The sequence below is a fragment of the Triticum dicoccoides genome, chromosome 2A, assembly GCF_002162155.2.
Source record: "Triticum dicoccoides isolate Atlit2015 ecotype Zavitan chromosome 2A, WEW_v2.0, whole genome shotgun sequence".
Taxonomy (NCBI): domain Eukaryota; kingdom Viridiplantae; phylum Streptophyta; class Magnoliopsida; order Poales; family Poaceae; genus Triticum; species Triticum dicoccoides.
The window spans coordinates 755,299,904-755,327,432 of record NC_041382.1 but is presented as its reverse complement, the minus strand read 5'-3'; the positions used below and the strand labels follow the sequence as shown (position 1 = coordinate 755,327,432).

General features: G+C 45.9%; 1 protein-coding gene across 1 annotated transcript; it reads right to left on the bottom strand.

The window, feature by feature from the left end:
• Window positions 1-7,862: 7,862 nt before the first annotated feature.
• On the bottom strand, window positions 7,863-8,963 carry LOC119356977 (heavy metal-associated isoprenylated plant protein 39-like). Its single transcript, XM_037623961.1, has 3 exons — window positions 8,820-8,963; window positions 8,654-8,726; window positions 7,863-8,529 (listed from the first exon to the last, which is right to left on the bottom strand). The coding sequence occupies exons 1-3, from the start codon at window positions 8,832-8,834 to the stop codon at window positions 8,216-8,218; spliced, it is 402 nt and encodes a 133-aa protein (XP_037479858.1). The 5' UTR covers window positions 8,835-8,963; the 3' UTR covers window positions 7,863-8,215.
• Window positions 8,964-27,529: the final 18,566 nt, after the last annotated feature.

The following is a 27,529-nucleotide window of genomic DNA, read 5'->3' as shown; positions in this document are numbered from 1 at the left end:
TGACGGATGGCTTATGCATCCGCATCCGACTGGTTTTCCGGGACAGGGTAGCTGGTGAAGAAGAGGGCAGACGACCCAGGTGCAGCAGCTTGGACCTCCGAGGCATGAGATGGGACGATTGAAGGACTCACCGGTACAGTCGACGGTGCGAGGCGCTCACTCGACAAGGGTACATCGAAGGTTACAGAGGCCCCGCCCGCGTCTTCAGATTGATGGACAGTTGGTGTTGTCGTTGGTCCTTGCTGAGACACCTTACCAGTCGCCGCCTTTTTATTCTTCCTGGGCCTATGAGCCACATCTTCATCGTCATCTGGGAGATCGATGACGTTGGGTGGAGCTGTGGAGAAGATCAGTCGACCCCAAAGTGAACCTCTAGAATTCAATCGACCGAGTAGTCAAGAGCAAGATCATAAGAGTTTTTACCTGGGTTGGAGGTGACCGCATCTTCCATCTCCTCGTCTCGGTACTGGTAAGAAGAGGTTCCTGATGTAGCAGCACTGCAAAGGCCCGCACCCAGTCGGTTACGTTCTGTTGCTCAAGTCGACGAAAAGAACAAGTCATATGATTACCCGGAGATGGTAGGGATGGTCACTGTGATCCTGGGCAAAGCCTTTGGCAGTTTGGAGGAGGTGGCTTTCGGTGCTTTTGGCGCTGGAGGCGGCACAACCTTGGGCTGCTTCGAGGCCTTCTCAATCGGTGCTGGAGAAGACGTCCGGGGGCGCTTCGAAGACTGCCCAGTCGACGCGGTCGCCAGGTCCGGGGTGCTCGCCGGGTCGTGTGCGTGCTTGGATCTCTTCTCTCTGCGAGGAGACGAGTCGACCTCTTCGTCATCAGTCGAGTCGTCGTCTCCTCGTCCTCCTCGGCATTCGAGTGCCACTCGCCGCTCTCGCCCCTGCTCGCTCCTTCCTCGACGTCTTGCCGCTGCACTCCATTGGGCATCGTGTACATGTCGACGAGGGCCTGAAAGGACAACGATCGAAAGAAATTCAATCGACCATCAGTAAGGTGTCACACAAAGAATCAAGAATATACTCGACAAAGCAGAGTCATACATGTTCCGGCCGGCACGAGTGGTCGAATGGAATCACCCCCTAGACCCCCGGGGATTGTCTTTGTTGCTGGTGATTCCCTTCCGCCACTTCTCCAAGGTGTCTTCGCTGACGTCCTCCGGGTGGATCCGAGTGGACTCCTCGAGCCCCGAGTACATCCACATCGGATGGTCACGAGCCTGAAGTGGTTGGATGCGTCGACTGAAAAAGACCTCCAGCAGATCCATCCCAGTCACCCCGTCACGGACAAGTTGGACGACCCGCTCGACCAACACCTTGACCTGCGCCTTCTCTTCTGGGACCACCTTCAAGGAGGAGGGCTTCTCCACTCGAGCTAGGGAAAAGGGAGGAAGTCCAGTCGACTGGCCCGGAGTCGGTTGGTCCTTACAGTAAAACCAAGTCGACTGCCAGCCCCGGACCGAGTCGGGAAGGATCATCCCTGGGAAGGTGCTCTTGTTTCTCATCTGGATCCCCAAACCCCCGCACATCTGAATCACATGCGTCCTCTCATCACTCGGATTGGCCTTTTTGACCGACTGGGAGCGGCAGGTGAAGATGTGTTTGCAGTGACCCCAGTGCGGTCGACAACCCAAGAGATTTTCACACATTGACACGAAGGCAGCCAGATAAACTATGGTGTTTGGAGTGAAGTGGTGAAGTTGAGCCCCGAAGAAGTTCAGAAAGCCACGAAAGAAAGGATGGGGAGGCAGAGAAAACCCGCGATTGACATGGGTGGCGAGGAGAACGCACTCACCCTCCCGCGGCTGCGGCTCGGTCTCGTTCCCCGGGAGCCGCGCCGATTTGTGGGGGATCAGTCCCCCCTCCACCAGGTCGTCGAGGTCGTCCTGGCTGATCGTCGAGCGGATCCAATTGCCCTGGATCCAGCCCGGCGGCAGGCCGGATCTTGACGAGGATCCGCCCCGACTGGTCCTCTTGCCCTTCGCCTTTGCGGTCGCCTTCTTCGCGCGCTCCAGCGCCACCGTCTTCTCTTTTCACATGGCGGCGGATCGAGTTCGAGCGAGGTTTCGACGCAGAGAGTGGAAGCGTGCGCGGCGGAGAGGTCTGAGGAAGAAGAAAGAGAATGGGAGCGCGCGATGCGAAGACCCGGTCCGGTACCTCTTATAAGGTCATTCCCCGAGTGACTAACTGGTCGGCCCAGACGATCTAAACAAATCCCGCAACAGTCGAGCGTGCAATATGTGGCGAAAAAGGTGGCACAGAGATCGAGGCGACCTGCCTAATCCGTCCCGATTACCACAGCCTCGCCCGTCCTGCGCGCTTCCCAAAATTCGAATCCCGCGAAATCCGCGGAGAGCGAAGCAGCTTGTCAGACTGAAAACGTCCTCCGCATTATCATTCGGAATTCTACCGTGAAAATTCACTCGACAAAAACCAAGAATGGACCAAGGCGACCGAAAGAGAAGTTGACGTTGTCTCCTCAGTTCATGGCTCCAGAACAAGTTATACTCACAACACGAAGAATGAGTCAGAAGTGTTCTCAACTCCTTCCCCACTCAAACCCTGATTCATTCGGGGGCTAATGACGAAGCTATGTACCTAGGGTAAGGTCATGGATCTGTCCAAGATACCCTCCCCAAGGACATCTCTAAAAGAACCAGAAGCAGTCAAAGAGAAATCATCATCCACTCGACCATAAAGCCATGTTCCACTCGACGTTCTTGAGGACACTCGACCATGCGAACAACCACTCGACCATGCGAACAACCACTCGACTACCAGAAGATGGAGAACCTCTCACTCTGCAACGGTCGGGATTAAGTCATAGCTTTAATTAATAATCATTTATAGCACTTTACTTCAGACATTACTAGTAACGCTCCTTCTTTATGAACATTGAACCCTGTGTAACGGAGGGGAGCTGGGGTCCTGATGCACTCTATATAAGCCACCCCCTCCTCTGGGACAAGGGTTCGCACCCCCTGTAACTCACACGCATATATCCAGTCGACCACCTCCGGGCTCCGAGACGTAGGGCTGTTACTTCCTTCGAGAAGGGCCTGAACTCGTAAAACTCGCATGTAGAACTCCTCCATAACTAGGATCTTGCCTCTACATTCCTACCCCTCATTCTACTGTCAGACTTAGAACCACGACACTGACCACTGATGAACTCGAAGAACTCGGCCTCAACGGCCATGTAACAAATGTATCTTTGTTATTCCTAAACCGGCTCCTGTCATTGTTATAGGAAAACAAACTAATATTTCTATGCAGAAATATAATTGAATCTACATATTAATATGATATTCCTTGTTTGATCAGATTTCTACACATCTACAGTTATACTATGTCTTGCCAAAGAGAAACATTATTTGTTGGTTGTTGAGAACTACTCCCTCACTTATTTTGGGACGGAGGGAGTACATAAACCGTAAATATGTGTGGTTTGTGGTCTTTCCTCTACTAATATGGCAAGAAATAATTCGGTTTCACTTTGGGCATCACCAAAAATATTTGATAACCTGATACATCTAGTTGATGCAAGTAGCTCTGTTCTTTGAACTTGTGGTAGCTCATTCTCTTAGTGTGCCTACTGGCACTAGGTGGCCTTTTTTCTTACTTTTTTTATGTTTTCTTTAGGCATGACTATGTTATTGTTGCTCTAGCCGTATTAAATGCTTGAAAATCTGGAACTGGCTGTACGAATGTTTGCGTTATTTATAAATTGAGACAAAATCCTATTACGAGAGATTCTGTGACTCTGCTTGTCAAGTCTCAACTTTATTCTCTACGAAACGGAATATTGATATATTAGTTCACTATAAAATTAGATTTGTGTGAGTATTATATTTGTATTTTTTTACTTCAATACTAATGTGGATTTGTGTTTTGCAAGTTTGATGCTACTCCTTCTATCCCATAATGTAAGGCGTTTTTTGACACAACAATAGTGTTAAAAAACGTCTTACATTATGAGACGGAGGAAGTATATTATATATTGTACCCGAACATCTGATTTTTGATTTGCATGTTAGACACTCAGGCTTAAGTTGCCCAGGCTTGAAAAAAGTCCTGACTTCGCCACTAGATATGCATGCGGTGATTTCGGGAGAAGGGCCGGAGATCGATCGGGGAGGCATGGCGTGCGTCGCCAGCTCGAGCGCAGCGAAGACGGCAGGCGTCGCCATTGCCGGTAGCCCGAAAGAGCAGCACAAGGCGATGACGGAGAGAGAGGAACAGAAGGCGGTGCGGCGGGCGGCATGGCAGACATTCCGCGAGGCAGCATATGCAAGCTGCGAGCGGTACATGGCCATGGAGGAGGAAGACATGGTGGAGGAGTACCGGCGGGCGGGCAAGCTTCACGCCTACGATCCGGACAAGGAGGTGCAGAAGCGCCTTGCCAGGGTCGCCAAATCCTACGAGAAGAAACACTTCTGCTTCGGTACACCCTCCCCCCTCACTCCCCAAACACGTGAACGGCCCAGATTAATCGATACCTCTTCATAAGTAAGGGCACGATGGTCATATATTAGAAATCATTCATCTGCTGTATACGATGTATAGTGAGCTGGGCCGGCCCATCTTTCCCTTCTTTTTTTCCGATTTTAAATCATGAAAAAATATGAGGCTGAGAGGAATCGAACCAGGTTCTACCTTGTACAAAATTCGACGTGATAACCAACCGGCGACTTGAGCACTTGTGTTTAGGTAGTTCTGTCTTGTCCTTTTCTTCCTTGCTCTTTCCTGTTTCTGATTTCCTTTTTTCTTAGTTTTTCAAACATTTTTTTCGGTTTTCATTTCCCTTTTTTTCTTTTTAGTTTTATTTTCCTTTTTGTTTTACTTTTTCTTTTGAATGTGCAAACTTTTTCAGTTTCCTTTAAAAAAATCAATGAACCTTTTTTTTAATATTGATGAATCTTTCTCGAGATGAATGATTTCTTTTTTAGAGTAGATGATTTTTAATATGCATGATTTCTTTTTCCGAGCATGATTCAAGATGACTCTTTATTCATTTCCTGCAAAAGTTGAGTAGAGATTTCTTTTTTTCTAAATTGATGAATCTTTATTCAAGATGAATGATTTCTCAAGATGAATAAAGATTTTTTTTTCTAAATTGATGAATCCTTCTAGCAACCGAACACCCTTCATTGAACATGGTCTAGTTTTGGATATTCTTGAAATGATCCCAACTTTTGCAGGAAGGTGGGCATTGCCCATGGTAGGCACCAGTGATAGGTTTGAATGATTTCTGACACCGCATGCAACTTGCGACACACCCGATCATTTATCGGTCTTTTTTCATCGGAAAAATTCCAGAAAATGCAGAACTTGTTGAAAATCCAAACAACTTGGCATGGTGTCTTGAATTGGTCATACAAGGCCATGAAAAAATTGGGGCCATTTCAAGGATGTGAAGAAAACAACGTGCTCTCAAAGAGAGCCTTCTGGCAACCGAACACCCTTCATTGAACATGGTCTAGTTTTGGACATTCTTGAAATAACCACAACTTTTTTAAGTAGGTGAGCATGCCCATGGTAGACATCCATGTCAAGTTTGAATGATTTCTGACATCGTATACAAGTCGCGACACGTCCGACCATTTATCGACCTTTTTTGGCTGAGAAAACTCCAGAAAACGCAAAATTCATCAAAAAAACAAAAAAAGTTGGCATGGTGCATTTAGTTGGCCATACAAGGTCATATAAAAAATTGGGGCAATTTCATGGATGTCGAAACACAACGTGCTCTCAGGCGGAGCTTTCTGACCTACCTGAATACACTCATTTGAACATGGTCTATTTTTAGATATCCTTCAAATGACCACAACTTTTCCAAGAAGTTGAGCATGCACATGGTAGGCATCTATGTCAAGTTTGAACTATTTTCGACAGTGTATGCAAGTTGCCACATGTCCGAGCATTTATTTTCTTTTTTTATCGAGAAAACTCTAGAAAATGCAAAAATTATTGAAAACCAAAACAACTTGCCATGGTGTCTTGAATTGGCCATACGAGGCCATGGGAATAATTGGGGCCATTTAATGGATGTCTATTTTTGGATACGCTTGCAATAACCCAACTTTTGCAAGCAGGTGGGCCTACCCATGGTAGGAATCCATGCCAAGTTTGAACGATTTTCGACACCGTATGCAAGTTGCGACACGTTCGGCAATTTATCACCCTTTTTTGACAAAGAAAGCTTCAAAAAATGTAAAATTTGTAGAAAACCAAAAAACCTTGGCATGGTGCCCTGAATTGTTGCCAGTGAAAAAAATTAGGTCATTGGACGGATGTCGAGAAAAAACATGCTCCCAAACGGAGCCTTCTGACGTACCCCGACACTCTACATTGAACATGGTGATTTTTCTACACGAATACAAAAAAATCGAGCAAATTGAAAAAAATTGTTACAAATTTTTATTCGTAGTTTTCTTGAAATTCCAAATTTAATAGTGACTTTCCTAAAATGTTAAAAGAAAAATGTTCGGGTTCAAAATTTTGTTAGCTCTTTGTAAAAATGTTTGTGTTTTGACATTATGAGCAATTTGAAAATACAAAAACATTCCAAGGAATTCATAAAATGTTGGCATTTTGAAATAATTGTTCATAGTTTCAGAAAATGTCCATGTTTTCAGTTTTGTTCCTCTTACAAGAAAATGTTCGTATTTTAATTTTTTTTTGTAGTTTCAAGAAATGTTCTCACTTTCAATTGTGCTCTTATTTTTCTAAAACAAAGTTTGAGGGTCTGAAACGTCGTTCACAAAAGGTTTGTGTTTAAAAAAATATGTTCACAGATTTTGAAAATGTTTGGGTTTAAAAAAAATTACTTTGTGAAACAGAAATTCACATACGAAATTTCAAAAAAAAAAGATCCTTTTGGACTAGTGATGTTATGCACTCGCAGGAGCTTGTGTGTTAGATCCGCGCACCCATTTATGTATTTGTGAATTGGTGTTAAAGTGTTGCCGCTTTCACTAATACTTTAGGCGTGGCAGTCTGTAGCAGTTGAGTTAGGCAGCCGAAGTGGCTAGCAGCGGTTGGAATTATATGGCTGGTCGTGAGTTCGATACCCATATAGGGCGTAATTTTTGTTGATTTTCCAGCGCAAATGGGCCGGCCCAGGTTAGCTGTGCCTGTGCCGTATTCCAGCGTAGAGGAGGTCCTCCTACGTACAAAACTGGATACGATTTGTCAAAAGTCTAAATTACCCTTTATACGCTTTGTGAGGGGGGGTGTACCGAAGCATTCCTCACTACAATTCCTCCGTTCTAAATTAACCACTAGCTTTGATGTTTTTTCTGCTTCATCATTACATTGGATTATTTTCTTGGCGTGGAACGAAAACATTCCAATGATAGCGAGGTATCTCCGCGGCTCTAGTTTCTCAGACCAGATTAGTAAAAAACTTCAGTCTTCGGTTGACGATCTGAGTGTATCACAAAGTCAAGCAATGTTTTTTTTTAATAAACATCAAAAAGACAAGCAAATAGGTTAACAAAATGCGCACGGCTGTGCGGTCGTCGGCAGAAAGCAAAAGATGTTGGACCGATATTACTGAAAGCGCCATTTGGTTAGAGCCGCGATTACGACCTGCGGTTAACATTTTAACAATGTGAATTTCGTGGGATGTGCAGTTAACAATGCATTAGGTCGTGATCATGTGCTAGGACTCGTGAATGAGGTGTCTATGGGGCTTTCTCGCTGTCGAAGAAAACATGAATGAGTGATTAGAAGCAGTCCAAAATCTTGGAAACCTTTTCGCTTTGTGGTTGAGATCACTGACAGGCTGACTGAAAGTAACTGTCAGGTGGAGCAGAGCCGGAGAGCTTAAGAGTTCAGAGTTTCTATTCGTAAGTGTGAAGGTTCAGGAGAGACCAATCTAGCAACTCTCCTGAATTTCCCATCTCTTTGTCTTCAATTTATTTATTTCACTACTTTGTTATCACATTGGAGAGCAGAGCACCCAGTGAACTTTCACTCAAAATCCAACTCCAGCAGTTCTATCTAGTACTAGTAATTCTACACACTGTAATAAACTCCAGCAGTTCTATCTAGTACGAGCACAGCAGCTGCATCACCGGCCTTATGTATGGCACATTGGCGCACGCCGTCGATCGCCGTAGCTGGCATGAGCGACCGGCAGGCAGCAGAGCACACGGCCAGCTACAAACTGCACAAGGGAGCGAATGGGCTGCGCCCGGCGATCAGCAGATGACGCAGGAGCTGGGGTCCTCCTCGGCGCTGTGGTTGTGGTAGTACGGGTGCGGGTGGTACTGCGGCGGCGGCGGGTACCACGGCATGTACACCGGGACCGCGTCCTTCTTCTCGCCCTCCTTCTTGGTATCGGCTTCCTTCTTGGCGCCGCCGTCCTTCTTCTCCTCCTTGGCCGGGCCGACGGAGAGCATCTGCGCCGTGGGGAAGAGCTTGCTGCGCAGCCTTCCGACGAGGTCGACGGGGTCGACGGTGCCCACCACCGTCATCTTCTGGTCCTTCATGTCCACGGCGATCTGGTCGATGCCTGAGGCAAGCGGCAGTTGTTGTCATCGGAAATGTCAAACTGAAACATGATGAAGATCCTGGCAATCCCCTCCGTCCATGACTAGGACGGACCTGGAGAAGAAGGAGAAGCAGGGGATTCTTACCGTGGAGAGTGGAGACGACCTTGAGCGCCTTCTGCTTCTGCCTGTCGTCGTGCAGGTCCAGCTTCAGCACAACCTGAATTCCGCAGCCGCCAGACAAGAAAACACGATCAGCAAACTGGACCACAGAAACCAAGAGCTTCGATCAACTATACTGTAAGCAACGGACCTTCTTTTCCGCCATGGATCAAACCCGGCCGGGACCTACGGTCTACGGACGTTGGCCGGCGAGCACGATGGGAAAGGGAGGAAGAAAGCGCGGTGTGATCTCAGAGATAGGGGGGTGACTCAGGGCACTGGGCAGGCGGGTGGATTTATAGGCCGTGGCGCGGCGGGGCACGCAGGTACGCACGTGACCAACCTCGCGGCGAAGCTTCCGGAGAGTCGCCCGCGTGACAGAGAATCCCGGCGCTTAACCGCGGCCGGAAGAGACCGAGCCGGACCTCGTTGTCTCGGTCGCTTCTTCTGTGGTTGCCTTGCGACTGGACCCGGGCACGTCCACTGGTGGGGAGCGGAGCCGTGTCCCGTGTGCATGCGCGTGGAGACCCGGCGAGGGATGCGGGGCGCGGTCACCGCGTCAACGGCGTGGCCTGTGGCTATGGCCTGCCGGAGTGTTGGTACGCGTCCACGTCGGGCCCTGGTGACATGATTGCGAGCATATGGACTGACTGACTGACTGACCTTAATTGGGAGCTAAGCTAAGCCGAAGTGAATCTGAGAGTGGCTGTGCTGTCGCTGGTTTCGTCCCTTGTCCCGTCTGCCTGACTACAGATGCAAATCACCATTATTATGACAAACAGCGACGGCACTCGAGCCGCCAACCATGGCCAGGAAAAAAGAAGAGAGAAGACGATTTCAGGTCCTCGGTCACCGCCACTGTTCCTTAAATACTACTCCCTCCGTTTTAAAATAAATGACTCAATTTTGTATTAACTTTATACTAAAATTAGCATAAAATTGAGTCATCTATTTTGAAACGGAGGGAGTACATCCTACCTTCAACTAGAATACTATGCTGAATACCCCAAATCTGGTACGTAGATGCTTCACGGTGCAGAGGGACACAGAGGAGCAGCAGAGTTCACCGGCATCAGAAGAGAACAATCAGGAGCCGGAGTACCGACGTACTGTAGCAACCAAGAATAGATTGCGTACGACGGCTCCCGATTTAGCGACCGTGCCTCGAGGGTCAAGCCAAGGGGATCGATCAACGCACAAGAAAAAGTGGCGCATGGTTGCGATCCGTCCTGCACGGCTGGGCTGCACCAACCCCACCATCTTCGGAAGGATTCAACACTGCATCTGCATGCCCGGTCTTCTTCTATTTTACAGCTTGTGGAATAATCGGAAGAGAATTAGCGGTGATGATGCGGCAGCATCGGTCCGTACGAGTACAAAACACGAGTCCACCTACACTGTCTGATGGCTACAAGTAGTGCCTGGCGGTGGCGGAGCTGCATGAGTCCAAGTCCAAGATCGACATTGGTCCATTGGCCAGCTCTGAAAGCCGGCTAGGTGGCTCGAACACTCCACCTCCAAGCCACCTAGCCGGCTCCGAGCCACCTAGCCGGCTCCGAGCCACCTAGCCGGCTAGCTATACTATCAACAAGCGTACTCCCTCCATTTGAGGGACAAGCATTTTCGGACGAAGAAAATACTAACAGAAGTTGGGATAAAATATTAAAAGGGTCAGCTATATTATTGCCAGGATCAATTATTTGCCTGCACAAATCTGAACTCCTAAGCCGCAAACGGAGCAGCACACATCGCTCTCACCGGCCTGACGTCGAAAACTTGACATCATGGTCTCCTACCTGGCTTAGCTCACCAAATATACCTTAGATCTTATATGTCTTCGAGGGATCCATGACAGAATCTCATATCTTCTGACTTCTGTATCTTCAAGGGATCCGTGACAGAATGGGCAGCCCGCACTAGTACAGGATTGATCTTTGGAGGCAGTTTTTCTACGTGAGCCGGCAACGGCTTCTGGTTTCGTCTCGAAGCCTATGTCGCTAATAGAAGAATCAGCATATGCTGTTTTCGAAACCGCTTGCGCTAATGATCCAACACAAGCGTATATGAAGACAAACCATCTCCAATGAAAGGACACGGGGGTTGTTGGAAATATTAGCATTTTTCCGATTAGACTTATTCATGAGTAAACAGTAAGCATGGCATAAAAGGTATGCATCTCATAGCGATACCTAAGCATACTAGCACGTATAGAACATATAATCGAACCTTCTATGAGCAGCACATATACGGCTAGCATAAGTACGAGTAAGCGAGGGATGAACAGATCATACCCTTCGGTTGGTCAGGCCAACGCGGCGGCGGCACCAACAGCCTCGGCGTCGTCCGTGGCCTTCTTCTTAGCAGCGGCGGCAACGGCCATGGTGTCGATGCAGAGGAAGTAGTGGAAGCAGAGGCGAACAGAGTTGGGGATGGATCGGGAGCAGTCGCGTCGAGACGCTCCCCAAAAACCTTATTGTCGTTCTCCCGGGCAGGATCTCGAACGACAGGATTCCGGAGGCACCTGCTCTCCCGACCAGCCGTGCACGCGGTCGTCGGGATGGGATCGCCGGAGGCAGCACAGAGTGAGGAATATTAGATGACGGCTAGGTCACGCGAGAGGGAGTGAGTGAACCGAACTTGGTTACTTCACTGGCCAGAGCCTTTTTATATAGTCCGTAAAGAAGAAAGTCGTGGGCCTTGCCAAGACCCACGACCGAGTCGACCCACTCCCGGCAAGGGAGTCAACGAATCCTGGCAGCGCGGGTCCCGACAAGGGAGTCGACGAATCCCGGCAACGCAAGTCAGCCCACAGTCTTGGACAGTGGCCCACATGTTAGTGACTCGTTAATTAATTCCCGATTAATTAATTCGTTCCTGAGCGGCAAAAATAAACTTCGGCTCGGCTCATTCCCGCAATGCGCGGCGCGCGCGCGGCGTGACGAGGCGAGGCGAGGCGAGGCGAGGCGGGCGGCGGAGAAGGAGGAGCGCGCGTGTACTACTCCACTTCCCAAACTCTCAATGGCAAGTGGTAGAGCAGCCCTTATAAAGGGGTTTCAACTCTACTCAACTAGCAAGGTGGGACTAAACTTCCCACCACCTGCCATCTCATATATGGGCCTCAAGATTAACCAGGGATTAGTGTCTTATATGGGCCTAAGCCCATCCATAATCCAACACTCCCCCACCAGATCTCGAGGCAAATAAGTTTGTCAACTGTTCCAAACAATGTTTGATATACCAGAATTTTCAGTGGAGACTGTTAAGTTGAACTTTCACCTAGAGCAACAGGATTAGACTTCTTCACAACTGAACAATGGACTATGCTTTGAATTGTCAGTTTGGCGTGCACAAGTTTCGCCTATTGTCAGCTGATACATGGCTGACGTAGGCTAAACCCCACGGGTGGAGCTTATTAGTCATACTCCATACCTTCTCATGAGTTTACTAGAGATCACCCAACCTCATAGACTGTGACCAGCAGTCGGGCTCACATAGGTGTTTTCCTCCAAAGAATGCTCTGTAGGTTAGCATCTTTCTTACATAAGCTTTGGAACACATTAAGACAAAAGTCAGCCTGCCTTACAGAATTGAGAGTATTACTGCATCTCCAACGGAGTGGGTTTATTAAGACCATCTATTTCTTCAATAGGAGGTAAATTCTTAACATCTTCAGCTTTAATACCTTTTTCTTTCATGGATTTCTTTGCCTCTTGCATATCTTCAGGACCGAGAAATAGAATACCTCTCTTATTTGGAGTTGGTTTAGTAATATGATCATTAATTGGAGCAGGAGCTGGCTCAGGAGGTGCCCAATTATTTTCATTTGTCAACATATTATTCAATAAGATTTCAGCTTCATCCGGTGTTCTTTCCCTGAAAAGAGAACCAGCACAACTATCCAGGTAATCTCTGGAAGCATCGGTTAGTCCATTATAAAAGATATCAAGTATTTCATTTTTCTTAAGAGGATGATCAGGCAAAGCATTAAGTAACTTGAGAAGCCTCCCCCAAGCTTGTGGGAGATTCTTTTCTTCAATTTGCATAAAATTATATATATCCCTTAAAGCAGCTTTTTTCTTATGAGCAGGGAAATATTTAGCAGAGAAATAATAAATCATATCCTAGGTACTACGCACACAACCAGGATCAAGAGAATTAAACCATATCTTAGCATCACCCTTTAATGAGAACAGAAATATTTTAAGGATATAAAAGTAGCAAGTTTCCTCATCTTTAGTGAAAAGAGTAGCTATATCATTCAGTTTAGTAAGATGTGCCACAACAGTTTCAGATTCATAACCATGAAAAGGATCAGATTCAACTAAAGTAATTATATCAGGATCAACAGAGAATTCATAATCCTTATCAGCAACACATATGGGTGAAGTAGCAAAAGCAGGGTCAGGTCTCATCCTAGCATTTAGAGATTGCTTATTCCATTTAGCTAATAACCTTTGAGTTCATATCTATCTTTGCAAGCTAAAATAGGTAAAGAAGCATCTTGATCAAATAAATAACCCTCGGGAATAATAAGTGATTCTTCATCATAACTTTCATCTTCATAATCAGATTCAATATTTTCAATCTCTCTAGCCCTAGAAAGTCGTTCCTCGAGAAAATCACTAAGTGGCATAGTAATATCAGGCATAAAGGTAGTTTCATCATAAGTATCATGTATAGCAGAAGTAGCATCATCAATAACATGTGACATATCAGAACGAATAGCAGAAGTAGATTTAGGTGTCGCAAGCTTACTCATAACAGAAGATGAATCAAGTGCAGAGCTAGATGACAGTTCCTTACCTCCCCTCATAGTTGAGGGATAGATCTTGGTTTTTGGATCTCTCACGTTCTTCAACCCAAATTTATTGATTCGACACAAGGGGAGCCAAAGAATATTCTCAAGTATTAGCAGCTGAGTTGTCAATTCAACCACACCTGGAAACTTAGTATCTGCAACAAGTGGTTAGTAGCAAAGTAATATGATAGTGATGGTAATAGTAATAAAAGAGTAATGAAAGCAAAGTAATGTTTTTGGTATTTTGTAGTGATTGTAACAGTAGCAACGGGAAAGTAAATAAGCATAAACCAGTATATGAAAAGCTCGTAGGCATCGGATCAATGATGGATAATTATGCCGGATGCGGTTCATCATGTAACAATCATAACATAGGGTGACACAGAACTAGCTCCAGTTCGTCAATGTAATGACATCTTTTTTCCTACCCTCCCGTGGCAGCTGGGTCCTAATGGAAACTAAGGGATATTAAGGCCTCCTTTTAATAGAGAACCAGAACAAAGCATTAGCACATAGTGAATACATGAAGTCCTCAAACTACGGTCATCGCCGGTAAGTATCCCGATTATTGTCACTTCGGGGTTAACAGATCATAACACATAATAGGTGACTATAGACTTGCAAGATAGGATCTAGAACTCTCATATATTGATGAAAACATAATAGGTTCAGATCTGAAATCATGGCACTCGGGCCCTAGTGACAAGCATTAAGCATAGCAAAGTCATAGCAATATCAATCTCAGAACATAGTGAATACTAGGGATCAACCCCTAACAAAACTAACTCGATTACATGGTGAATCTCATCCAACCCATCACCGTCCAGCAAGCCTACGATGGAATTACTCACGCACGGCGGTGAGCATCATGAAATTGGTGATGGAGGATGGTTGGTAATAAAGACGGAGACGAATCCCCCTCTCCGGATCCCCGAACGGACTCCAAATCAGCCCTCCCGAGAGGTTTTAGGGCTTGGTGGCGGCTCAGTATCGTAAAACGCGATGATTTCTTCTCCTTTATTTTTTTCTCCCCGAAAGCAGTTATATAGAGTTGGAGTTGGAGTCGGGAGGTCTCCAGAGGGGCCACGAGGTAGGGGGCGCGCCCCCCACCCTCGTGAGAAGGGTGTCGCCCCCCTGGTCTTCATCTTCGTGACTCAAGTATTCTCCCCCACGATCTGGTCGCAAGAACTTGATTTTTCTGTCACGTTGATTCTCAACCTCACTCTGAAATTCCTTGAACTTTTCAAAGGTCTCAGACTTGTGTTTCATTAAGTAGACATACCCATATCTACTCAAGTCATCAGTGAGGGTGATAACATAATGATACCCATCGCGAGCCTCAATACTCATTGGACCGCACACATCAGTATGTATGATTTCCAGTAAGTTGGTTGCTCGCTCCATTGTTCCTGAGAACGGACTCTTGGTCATTTTACCCATGAGGCATGGTTCGCACGTGTCAAATGATTTGTAATCAAGAAACTCCAAAAGTCCATCTGCATGGAGCTTCTTCATGCGTTTGACACCTATGTGACCAAGGCAGCAGTGCCACAAGTATGTGGGACTATCATTATCAACCTTACTTGGTATTCACACTATGAATATGTGTAACATTACGCTCGAGATTCATTAAGAATAAACCATTCACCAGCAGGGCATGACCATAAAACATATATCTCATATAAATAGAACATCCATTATTCTCGGATTTAAATGAGTAGCCATCTCGATGAAAGTGCTATTCTGAGCTTGAGCTCAGATGCACTCGCTATCCCCATCGCTCGTTTGCCTCCAGATTCACACTTGCCCATGTATCTGGCAGTGTATTTCAACTAGTATATTCGTCCTTATTTCAGTCCCTGGCCCACAGCACCATCCTAATTAATGTGACGCCCGCCGCTGGACACGTGAAGGCTCAGAAGCGTCGACATGTTCTGGTCCACGGCTCAGACGTCGTACTCTAACGGTGACTGTCTGACTCGCCCCATTTAGTGCCCCACCTCCCACGCTCCACGCAAGATTCTCGCCAGCCGCCGCCCCTATCTGATTCAGGCAAACTCAAACACAAATCTTGTTGCTGCACAATTTAACATCCATCCCATATATTCTGCCGCTATGTATTTAAGCTGCCTACTCACACTGACAACCTCATATAGCTGCAAAATCATATGCGTGCTCAGAAAAGGTAGCACTGCTCTATATTTAAAGAGATGAGTACATTAAGCATTGCTCAACAGTCGTAAGTTGAGAAATAGAGTGCAAGGTGCCCAAGTTTCAAGTCGAAGATTAGTTTCACCTCACACAAGGTGTCCCAGCAACCATTGACAAACACAACAAAAGGATGAGCTTCACAACGACATTTCTCCAGCACCAGCTTCACAACTTGTTTGAATTATCATCTCCGCCGGAATCTTCACAACGATATTCTTTGGGCTTTCTTAATAACTCAACTGAAATTAAATAGAAGCATGTCAGTGAAGATAGAAAACTTGATGAAAACTAATAAGAAGTGGGTAACATAATTAGAAAGTAAATATCATAGCTTTCTAAAACTATAATAGGAGCATGCTAGAGTGTACAGTAAGTCAGCAATAATTTACACTATCATGACTCATATCTCGAAATCAACTGCAAATTGAACATAAACTACAGTGTCAACTATCAGTCAAAATTGATTTATTCTAAAATGACATGTCACCTCTAGCCTCATTCAACTATAGGGTCCAGAATGCATCAAATAAAATGAAAAGATTCAGATGAGAGCTATGAAGAAGGCGTTTAGCTGGTGGTGCTATATCTGCTATACAGAGCTGTATTTTGACAAACTATTGCAAGAATCTTATTTGGTGCCTTCATCATACACAAACAATGTGAGAAAATGCAGGCAGGGACAAACAGATCGAGGGGTTAACCAGCCAATGCAACATGATTTGTACTTATATATGGCGTGAATGCATAGTAAATAGATTTCCATGTGAATGATAGAGATCATAAAACATTGTAGCATGGCATGGCATATTTGTGAAACAGTACAATATGTGCGCCTATAGTAAATTTGCTGAAGATAGAGAGCACTGGAGAAATCTATCTTCCTATTTCACAGTTTTGGAATCTGCAGCGACAAACAAAGAAGGCCTCCATGGTCAGTTAGCAATACCTAACCATGAGTTCAATTAGAGCGCAACACACTTGGACCTGGTAGGAAATCTCTAGATGATATGTGTCTCCTAATTAAGATGAGTCCCGTGTTTTTCTTATTTGTTTTTACTCACCATTAGTAGATTCATCTGGCGGTGCAAACTAAACTGAAACCAAACAGCTAGCGGAAGTAACTAACATTCCTGTACTGAACAAATAAAAGCATACGAACAAAGCTAGCTAACTGGCACAAACTGCAGATATCCTCTGAAAATTGGACAACATTTATACGCACAAAAATGGGATACAACAGGCACGCACTATTTCTCATTCTTCTTTTCTCAGAAAACAAGTAACAGTGTACATGAATTCCACCAAATACTACTGGTACAGCAGTGCATGCATTTGGTGAAGAGCTGACAGGACCATGGATCTATGATCTATCTACATCTAACCCCAGCGCATGTACATCTCATCTTATCATATCTAATCTCGGTGATCTGGTTGGTGCCGTTGCTTACCTCCTCAATCAGAGTGGATCTAGGAGAGACAAATCACAAAAGTTTAACCGCCGGAACATCAAGAAAGCCATTGCCGTTGGTCGCCTGTTCTTCCACTCCCTCCCTCCCGTGCTTCTGAAGTTCCAAAATAATGTCCGCGTCAGAGAAGAACAGACTCGCCCTGTATTCAATCCACGCCTACCACCCTTTGACGGAAAGCGACCTTTCCAAGCCACAGATCAGACAGAAATCAAGGAACTTGATCCAAGGCTCACCTCATATGCTTCACCCAGCAAGTTAAAGTAGTACCCAGCACCGGAGTAACATTTTCAGCCGGGTTTTACACAAACAATGCGGTTTGGGGTGTCCTACTAGGAGCAGCTGCACCAATTCTCAACCTGAAAGGGATTATATATGATTTGTATCAACCAAATTGATACACTGCCCATCTAGTTGCAGTTCAAACTACTAACTCACATAAAGACTAATTAGATTAGATTAACCGCTTAAAACATAAGTCCTCACACTAATGCATATCAGACTATGGATTACTGCCATGCCAAAAATTCAGCCAACACTGCACGGCCACAAACAGCCTGAAAATACATTTATTGAAATTCTTCATAGCACTGATCAAATTTTAAATTTAGTTCCCCTAACCTCTTACTCCAACACGGAGTTTGGGGATTCATCTTCCCCGTATGGAGCTCAGAATATGGAAGCGACTTGTCCCTTCACACTGCTGCCATACTGCAGATTCGCCCATCTTCGCTCATCGCCACTGGTGCAGCGATGCCACGCAGATCCGCCCATCGCTGCTCACACTCGTGTTGACCAGAAACAGCACCTCCACCACCGTCCACCGGCGAACCTTCTGGCAGCAGACTCTCTCCTACCTCCTCAATCAGCGTGGATCTGTGGCACAGAAAGCAAATAAACCCCAACCCTCTGAGCTCCGCTCTTCAAATCGCACGCAAAATTTGCAAAAAATCGCTATCATACCTTCTGATTGGCTGCATAGGGAACTCCGTTAGCGTTGGTCGCCTGTTCTCCAACTTCCTCCCTCTCTCCCTCATCAGATACCGAAAATGGCGGCCGCGTTGGGGAAGAATAGTCTGCGTCTGCATTCGTTTCGAGGCTGCCGCCCTGACGGAAAGCGATATCTAGGCCACGGATCAGACAGACAAAAACGATCCTGGGCCACGGCTCAGCCCGTCATCCATAGACGGCCGCCAAGCAGCTGGCCCACCCCTCGCCCTGACACATACGTATTCCCGCACAGTGTGCAATTACCAGCACTTCAAAACGAACTATATAAAGAATTGGCCCATATCCCTATGCATTAGCGAACGCCCAGGATATCGAGATCATGGTGTCATGCCGGTGACAATGATGATCATGGAGCCCCGAAGATGGAGATCAAAAGGAGCAAAATGATATTGGCCATATCATGTCACTATTTGATTGCATGTGATGTTTATCATGTTTTACATCTTATTTGCTTAGAACGACGGTAGCTTAAATAAGATGATCCCTCACTAAAATTTCAAGAAAAGTGTTCCCCATAACTGTGCACCATTGCGAAGGTTCGTTGTTTCAAAGCACCACGTGATGATCGGGTGTGATAGATTCTAACGTTCGAATACAACGGGTGTTGACGAGCCTAGCATGTACAGACATGGCCTCGGGACACATGCGAAACACTTAGGTTGACTTGACGAGCCTAGCATGTACAGACATGGCCTCGGAACACGGAAGACCGAAAGGTCGAACATGAGTCGTATAGAAGATACGATCAACATGAGATGTTCACTGTTGATGACTAGTCCGTCTCACGTGATGATCGGACACGGCCTAGTCGATTCGGATCATGTTTCACTTAGATGTATCTGAGTGGGAGTTCATTAAATAATTTGATTAGATGAACTCAATTATCATGAACATAGTCTAAATTGTATTTGCAAATATGTTGTAGATAAATAGCTCACGTTGTAGCTGCCTGTTTCAATACGCTCCTAGAGAAAGATTAAGTTGAAAGATATTGTAAGCAATGATGCAGACTGGGTCCATAGTCCGAGGAGTGTCCTCACTGCTACATAGATAGCTTACGTCTTTGATGCACCGCTCGATGTGCAAACCCCTACAACGTCGTCTGTGGATGTTGTGAACACTTGACAGACACATCCTGATGACTACTTGATAGTTTAGTGCACCATACTTTACGGCTTAGAATCGGGATTCCAATGACGTTTTGAACGCCATAGAACATATGAGATGTTCCAAGAGCTGAAATTGGGATTTCAGGCTCATGCCTGTGTTGAGAGGTGTGAAACCTCTGACAAGTTCTTTTGCCAACAAGATGGATGAGAATAGCTCAGCTAGTGAGCATGTGCTCAGAATGTCTGTGTGCTACAATCACTTAAATCAAGTGGGAGTTAAACTTCCAGATAAGATAGTGATTGATAGAGTTCTCTAGCCACTATCACTAAGCTACTAGATATTCATGATGAACTATGACATGCAAGGGATGGAGTTGATCCCGAAGCTATTCGCGGTGCTTAAGACCGCAAAAGGGTAGAAATCAAGAAGGAGCATCAAGTGTTGATGGTTTGACAATACCACTAGTTTCAAGAAGGGCAAGGGCTAGAAGGGAAACTTCATGGATGGCAAACCAGTTGCCGCTCCAGTGAAGGAACCCAAGGTTGAACCCAAAACCAAGACTAAATGCTTCTATTGTAAGGGGAACGGTCACTGGTAGCGGAATTACCCCAAATGCATGGTAGATAAGAAGGCTGGCAACTTCAAAGTATATACGTGTTATTAATGTGTACCTCACTAGTACTCCTGGTAGCACCTGGATATTGGATACCGGTTCAGTTGCTATTATTGGTGACTTGAAGCAAAAGCTACAGACTAAACGGAGACTGGCTAAGGGCGAGGTGACGATGTGTGCTGAAAGTATTTCCAAAGTTGATGAGATCACCATCGCACGCTCCATCTGCCTTCGGGATTAGTATTGAACCTAGATAAATGTTATCAGGTGTCTACGTTGAGCATGAATATGATTAGATCATGTTCATTGTAATACAGTTATTCATTTAAATTAGAGAATAATTGTTATTCTGTTTACATGAATAATACCTTTCATGGTCATGCACCCTATGTGAATGGTTCATTGAATCTCGGTCATGGTAATACACATGTTCACGCCAAAAGATGTAGAGTTAATAATGATAGTACCACTTTCTTGTGGCACTGCTGCTTAGGTCATATTGGCGTAAGATGCATGAAGAAACTCCATATTGATGGGTGTTTGGAGTCACTTGATTTTGAATCGCATGACACATGCGAGCCATGCCTCATGGGCAGGATGACTAAGACCCCGTTTTCAGGTACAATCACTACAGGAATCCAGTACTTTGCCGTCTGCCAAGGCGGACGGCAAAGGCACGGACGGCTGACGGCAAAGAGCTTTGCCGTCAGCGGCGGACGACAAACAGTGACGGTAAAGACAGGGTCGGCAAACAAGTCCTTTGCTGTCTGCTTTTTATGGCGGACGGCAAAGAGCCCTTTGCCTACAGCGGCGAACGACAAAGAGGAGGGACGGCAAAATACTAGATGTTAGTCCGTTAGGTGGCTAACAGCGGCCTTTGCCGTCCGCCAGCGGACGGCAAATTTGAGCGCCTCTTTGCCGCCCGCCAGTTAACGTCAGCAATACGTCAGCGCCCGCTGTGTTTTGCCGTCTGCCCGGCAGACGGCAAAGGCAAAGTCTTTGCCATCATCTTAGCTTTGTCGTCCGCCACGGTAGGCAAATTTGCCAAATGGCCCATCCCTTAGGAAGCACAGGTGGGCGCCACGTGCCCCCTTTGCCATCTGCCACCGACGGCAAAGGGGTCTTTGCCGTCTGCCGCGGACGGCAAAGAGCCTGCACTGCCTCTTTTTTATTCTGTTTTTCTTATATCCAACAATTATCACAACAAATATATCACAACACATATATATCCATCACGCAAATATCCAGCACATATATATCCAACATAATAATTATCCATCCATACATACATAGTAGGTTGCACATAGTTCCATCGATCCATACATATTACAATATGCAAAGTTTCATCATAGAAATCTAGTTTCATCATAGCAAGTGAGCAGAATACAAGAAGTGCATCAAAGGAAAAAACAAGCAATCCATCATAGGAAGCTGGCTTCCGTGAAGTGAATGAAACCTGCAAAATGACAAATAAGAAAGTTAGAAAAAGAAGACTAGAAGAAGAATTAGACTAGAAGAAAAAGAATAGAAGAAGAAGAATAGAAGAAGAAGAAGAAGAAGAAGAAGAAGACTAGAAGAAGAAGTATATGCCATTTATTAGCTAACTTAGGTGAAATGTATCGTTTATGAGCTAACCTAGGTGAAATGGGTAGTTTATGAGCTATCCTAGGTGAAATGGATCATTTTGGAGCTAAGTTAGGTGACATGGGTCATTTATGATCTAACCTAGGTGAAATGGTTCGTTTATGAGTTAACCTGGGTGAAATGGTTTGTTTATGAGCTAACCTAGGTGAAATGGATCGTTTATGAGCTAACCTAGGTGAAATGGATCGTTTATGAGCTAACGTAGGTGAAATAGGTCGTTTATGAGATAACGTAGGTGAAATGGGTCGTTTATGAGCTAACCTAGGTGAAATGGGTCATTTATGAGCTAACCTAGGTCAAATGGGTCGTTTATGAGCTAACCTAGGTGAAATGGGTTGTTTATGAGCTAACCTAGGTGAAATTGATCATTTTGGAGCTAACTTAGCTGAAATGGGTCGTTTATGAGCTAACTAAGGTGAAATGCCACGTTTTTGAGCTAACTAAGGTAAAATGGATCGTTTTTGAGCTAACTTAGGTGAAATGGGTCATTTTGGAGCTAACCTAGGTGAAATGGGTCATTTTGGAGCTAACCTAGGTGAAATGGGTCATTTTAAAGCTAACGTAGGTAAAATGGATCATTTAGGAGCTAATCTACGTAAAATGGGTCATTTTAGAGCTAACTTGGATAAATTGGATCACTTGTAAGCTAACTAAGGTAAAATGAGTCATTTTAGAGCTAACTTAGGTAAAATGGATCGTTTATGAGCTAACTAAGCTAATTGTGCAATTTTTGACATAAGTAAGCTAAGTACATATCGTTTTAGAGCTAACTTAGGTAAAATGGATGGTTTATGAGGTCAGTAAGCTTATTAAGTCATTTTGGAGGAAAAGAAGCTAACTCTAGGTCATTATGGTAAGCATATTGGAGGAAATAAAGCTAAGTCTAGGTCTTTATGCATTTGTTAAGCAAAACACTAGAGAAACTTACGGTGATCACGGAGGTGTAGGAGCGGGCTAGCTCACGCCGGTAGCTGGAGAAGGATCGTGCGATGCATTTCTGGAGTTAAGCTGCACCAAAGATCATTTCCAATGTCTCGTTAGCATTATGACACTCAAATGTTAAGACTAGCAAGTAATGTCCATTCAAATTAAACTCACCGTGCTCCTAGGAGCAATCACTGGCATCGGCGGAGCGGTCTGACCGGACTTCTCGCACACAGACTGCACATTTGGTTTTCACAATAGAGTCATACTAGTTAGTAATGAGACTCAAATGTTAAGACTAGCAAGTAATCTGCAAAAGAAACTTACCATAAGGAGCTCGTACATGGCCCTTGCCTGCATGTCATTCCGTGCCCTCTTCTCCTCCAACATCTTTGTCGTCCTCTATTCCAACTCCCGCTGCCTCTCCGCCGCCTCCGCCAGAAGTTTCTCCGTTCTATCTCTCTCACTCTGTATAGCAGCCTGCAACACCACTCACATGACCATTTGTAATCATTGATGGAAGCGCACACAATGTAATGGAGAAAGATAGCTGAGTACGTATAACTAACCTTGAAGGCGAGTTGGACTGGCCGTTCACGAGGCCTTATCTCAGGAGCGGAGCTCGACTGGCGCGCCTTGATCTCTGGGAGAGTGCTAGGACAACGGATAAGTCCATCTCCCATGGCTATGGAGCCATGGGACCTCCCGCCACCAGATATCATCAGCAGCTCTGTATCAATGGGACCCTGGCTCGGGTTAAAGTCCTCCCCTTTCCTCGCCTTCCCCTGATCTTTATATTGCACGAGCTTGTCATGGGTGGAGATGTTGGCGAAGTTCTTTGGATCATCGAGGTCAGACGCAGAGAATGCGTTGACTTTCTTGTAAGGGCCAGTGTGGGCCATGGCATACAGGTCGTACACCTCTGGCACCTTATCCGCCTTATTGTAGCGTGCCTGAAAGAGAGAAACAAAGTAAATTAGTAATTAAAGGGCTAAAGCTAGCATGATGAATGAATTGCATGAATTATGAAGCAAACCACATACCCAGTTCCGCCCGTACTGAAATAAGTTGGAGCTGCCTTGGTGGTGTGGCACACCTTCCATTTGAGCATGTTTGTCCTTGGCCTCTTTGTGGGTAGCCAGCCATTCTTTTGAGCACCACGCATTGACCAACACATCCCAACAATCCATCCGATCCGCACACCATCTTGGAGGGGCCTAAGTTAGCAAATAGAAACTTGAGCGCTACGGCTATGAACTACTAAATGAAGTAAGTAAGTACAAGGCCTTAAGAATTACCTTCATGTACTACTCCTTACTCAAGAACTTATCGCGGCACTCCTGCTTGGGATTCTTGATACCACGCCCGGCGTAGTAGTCTTGAACAGCCTGCACCCGAACCTCATGCCGTAAGTTCTGAAGTAGGCGCTTGCACTCCTTGTGGATAACATCTGCCGCATCCTCCTCGTATCCCTCCTCAAACCTGTAGAATGTCTGCAATCAAATGAGGCAATATTGATTAGTACAATTAATAACTAGCTAGTTGAAGATTTTTAATTGTGTAAAGGAGCAATTACCCAGAACTTTCTGATCACCACGTCTGCCCTCGTCTTGCACAAGACACCGTCGATAATCTCACCCGGCGGGGCCGGGGCAGCCAAGTAGTGCTCCCAAGTCAATCCAACCTCTAGAAGCCGACCCTCACCAGGCAACGTGACAAACCCCGGGAAGTTTTGCCGAATCAGAACTCCAAGGACGGAGTTGGGCCGGTGGACACTTTCATGGTGGTCCCAACCCCTGCAGCATGACAAGGCCAACACATCAGTTATTTCAAGAAACGTGAATGCAGAAGGTACAAAAAGATTAAATGCACTTACCTCTCCCCATCAGGGAAAATCAACCACCTCTGCTCGCGGGTCGCCGGCACGGACGGGAGCCGTGTAGCACCACGCTGGTAGACGTTGCCCCCCTCCCCCTCCTCCTCAAAATCAGTTGGCTCCCCGCCATCATCAGCATGGCCACTCGGCTCCCCGCCATCATCGGCATGGCCACTCGGCTCCTCAGGCTGACCCGACCAGTTACCCCATCCAGACGTGTGCTCCTCCGGGGTCTCGTGGGCCCAAGTCTCGTGGGCCGAAGGCCCGTCGACCCGAGGCTCATGGGCCGAAGACCCGTGGACCGGAGGCTCGTGGACCGGAGTCCGTGCGGCCTCCTCCTCAGACGAGTCCACCCTAGCAGTCACGTGTTCGGGTGAAACATCTGGGGGCGGCAGCGAGGAAGGCGCCGTAAGAGTCACCCTACCTCCTCTCCCACGACCACGTGCTCCACCTCCTCTCTTCTTCTTACCTAGTCCCCTGCTGGGCACCGCGGTCGATGAAGAAGGGCCCAGCGGTGTCGCCATACTGTCCAGCAACGCTCGGTGAAGAGGTGCGTGTGGAATGGAAGACCTCGCACCACACGCCGACGAAGAAGGGGCCTCGACGTGCTCCCGACCAGCGCCCACCATCTTTCAACACCTGCCATGACAAAGAATAAATGAAATTAGTACAACATAAAAAAGTACCGACATGAATAATAATATGTATATCAATTAAGTGTATCATCATCAAGTACAACATAAAAAATTTGAATACCTGACACTACTAATAATCTCGATTAGTATCATCAATAAATGCGTAATCATCATCATCACTATAATCAATGATGGGCTCATAGGGTTCATTGGCATTAACATGTGCAAGGCCACCTTGACATAATCGGTCAAGCATTGACAGGTCATCCGCAGCAGTAACCTCTTCTTGTTCCGGCTCTTCTTGTTCCTCCTCTGGGGTGATGTCGGATTCATTGTCGCTGTCTACTTCAATGTTTTGGGGTGAAGTATAGCGGTTCTTGAAATGCTTTTTGGAAAGACGTGTCTCTTGGAAGAATTCTCCTTCATATGTGTCTGGGTTAATGTGAGGTTCATAATCCTCTTCCTTTGGGGGAGAAAGTCTAGCACGTGGCGACACTTCATAAACGACATCCCAACCTTTCAGATTTGGATTAGTTTGGCAGGCCCACGGTAGATAGAATACTTGGGTCGCCTGTTGAGCCGTAATATAGACATCAGGAATATCTAAATGGGTGCTTTGGTTGATTTCAACTAGCCCTATATGTTCATGAGTCCTTCTAGTCTCCTTCGGCTGAAACCAATAACATTTGAAGACTACGACATTCAGTGGGTTTTCACCATAGAACAGAAGTTCATAAATTGCTTCAACGCTCCCATAATACTCGGTACCTCCTTCGCCGATAGCAGATACACAACAATTTGTAGACTTTCGGTCGACCATAGATAGCTCTTTGCCATAGGTATGAAAGCGATACCCGTTGATGTCGTACTTGTCAAATGAACGGACCTTATAGTCAAAACCATTAGCGACTTGTCTCAATTCGGCGTCCATAGACTCTGAATTAGCCTACAAGTTTAATATGAAAGGATTGTTGCATTACGCACAAATTAGCGAATGAAATGAAATTGTCTAATAGAAATTACTGTTTGTTTGAACCAAGAGATGAAATCGGGATAGCCGCCTCCTTGCTTTGCGAGAAGCTCATACTCTTCGACGGAATCCTTTTGGATCTCCGCTCCATACGAGAATATGGCGACGTATCGACTGTATGACATATCCAGGAATAAGAGCAGTTCAAAGGAAATAGAAGTTGCGAAACAATGTACCGAGAACTTACTCGATGTACGGCCGCACTTCTATCAGGTTGTTGAAGATATACAACGAAATGGTCCGCCATTCTTTGGTATCCAAAGATACTGGATGTGAAACACTAGCTTGTGCGAGATTCCCTTTGAATAGGCTGAGGTCGGATCCACCCTTTTTAGGGTCGTCAGCATTGTACTGAGGCTTCGGATTACGCAAGTGACGATTTTTGGCTTCGTAGTGTGCTGTTACGAAGTTTGCCGCCTCCTTTGTGATGAATGCCTCAGCCATCGATGCTTCAATTCTACGTTTATTTTTACATTTTTCTCGAAGCATCTTCTGCATCCTCTCAGTTGGGTAGCACCAACGATTTTGCACGGGCCCCCCATTCTTGCCTCGATCAAAAGATGCAAAATCAAATGCTGCATTGGATTAAAGAAGCCCGGTGGAAAGATCTTCTCTAACTTGCATATCAACTCCGGCGCCAACTCTTCCATTTCTTCTAGCACGCTAGGCGATAGTTCTTTTGCACAAAGAACACGGAAGAAATAGCTGAGTTCTGCCAGTACTAGCCATTCATCCTCAGGGATGAAGACACGCAACATCACCGGCATTACTCGCTCAATCCATATGTGCCAATCATGACTCTTGAGACCAAATATCTTCAGTTTATCAAGATTCGCTCCCCTCTTTAGATTCCCTGCATACCCATCGGGGAACATCAACTGCTGTTGCACCCACAAGATAATTTCCCTCATAGATGGCCTTCCAAGATTGAACCATGCCTTTGGCTTCGTCCAGTTCTGCTTTCCTTTCGGTTCTTTCATGTTTTGTAACGGCCTATCACATAGCGCCTCCAGATCGACTCTAGCCTTAGTATTATCCTTTGACTTCCCATCTATGCCGAACAATGTACCAAAAAGTTCCTCAGCGATATTCTTCTCAGTGTGCATCACGTCGATGTTGTGTGGGCAAAGGAGGTCTTTGAAGTAAGGCAGATCCCATAAGCATGTTTTGTGAGTCCATGCGTGCTTAGTATTATACCCCTCAAAGTACCCTGGACGTTGTGGATCTGGCTCGAGAGCGTTTAACTGATCCAGGGTCTGTTGGCCTGTTAATGCAGGTGGTGCAGAGTTTTTGACAACTCTACCCCTGATGAAGTTCTTCTTGTCTTTCCTGAACTTATGGCGAGGATCCAGGAACTGTCTATGCATGTCGAAGCAAGAAAACTTGCGACCGGCCTGAAGCCAATGAAACTCAAGAGCTCCCTTGCATGTGGGGCGCGGGAACCTTCCATGCACACACCAGCCAACGAATAGCACATACGCCGGCAAGTCATGCATCGAGTACATGTACCAGACACGCATTATGAAGTTCCGTTTGCTATAGG

Coding starts and splice junctions, on each gene's coding strand:
- LOC119356977 (XM_037623961.1), bottom strand. Junction 8,530..8,653: donor GGTCGTCTCCACTCTCCACG/GTAAGAATCCCC, acceptor CGCTTGCCTCAG/GCATCGACCAGATCGCCGTG.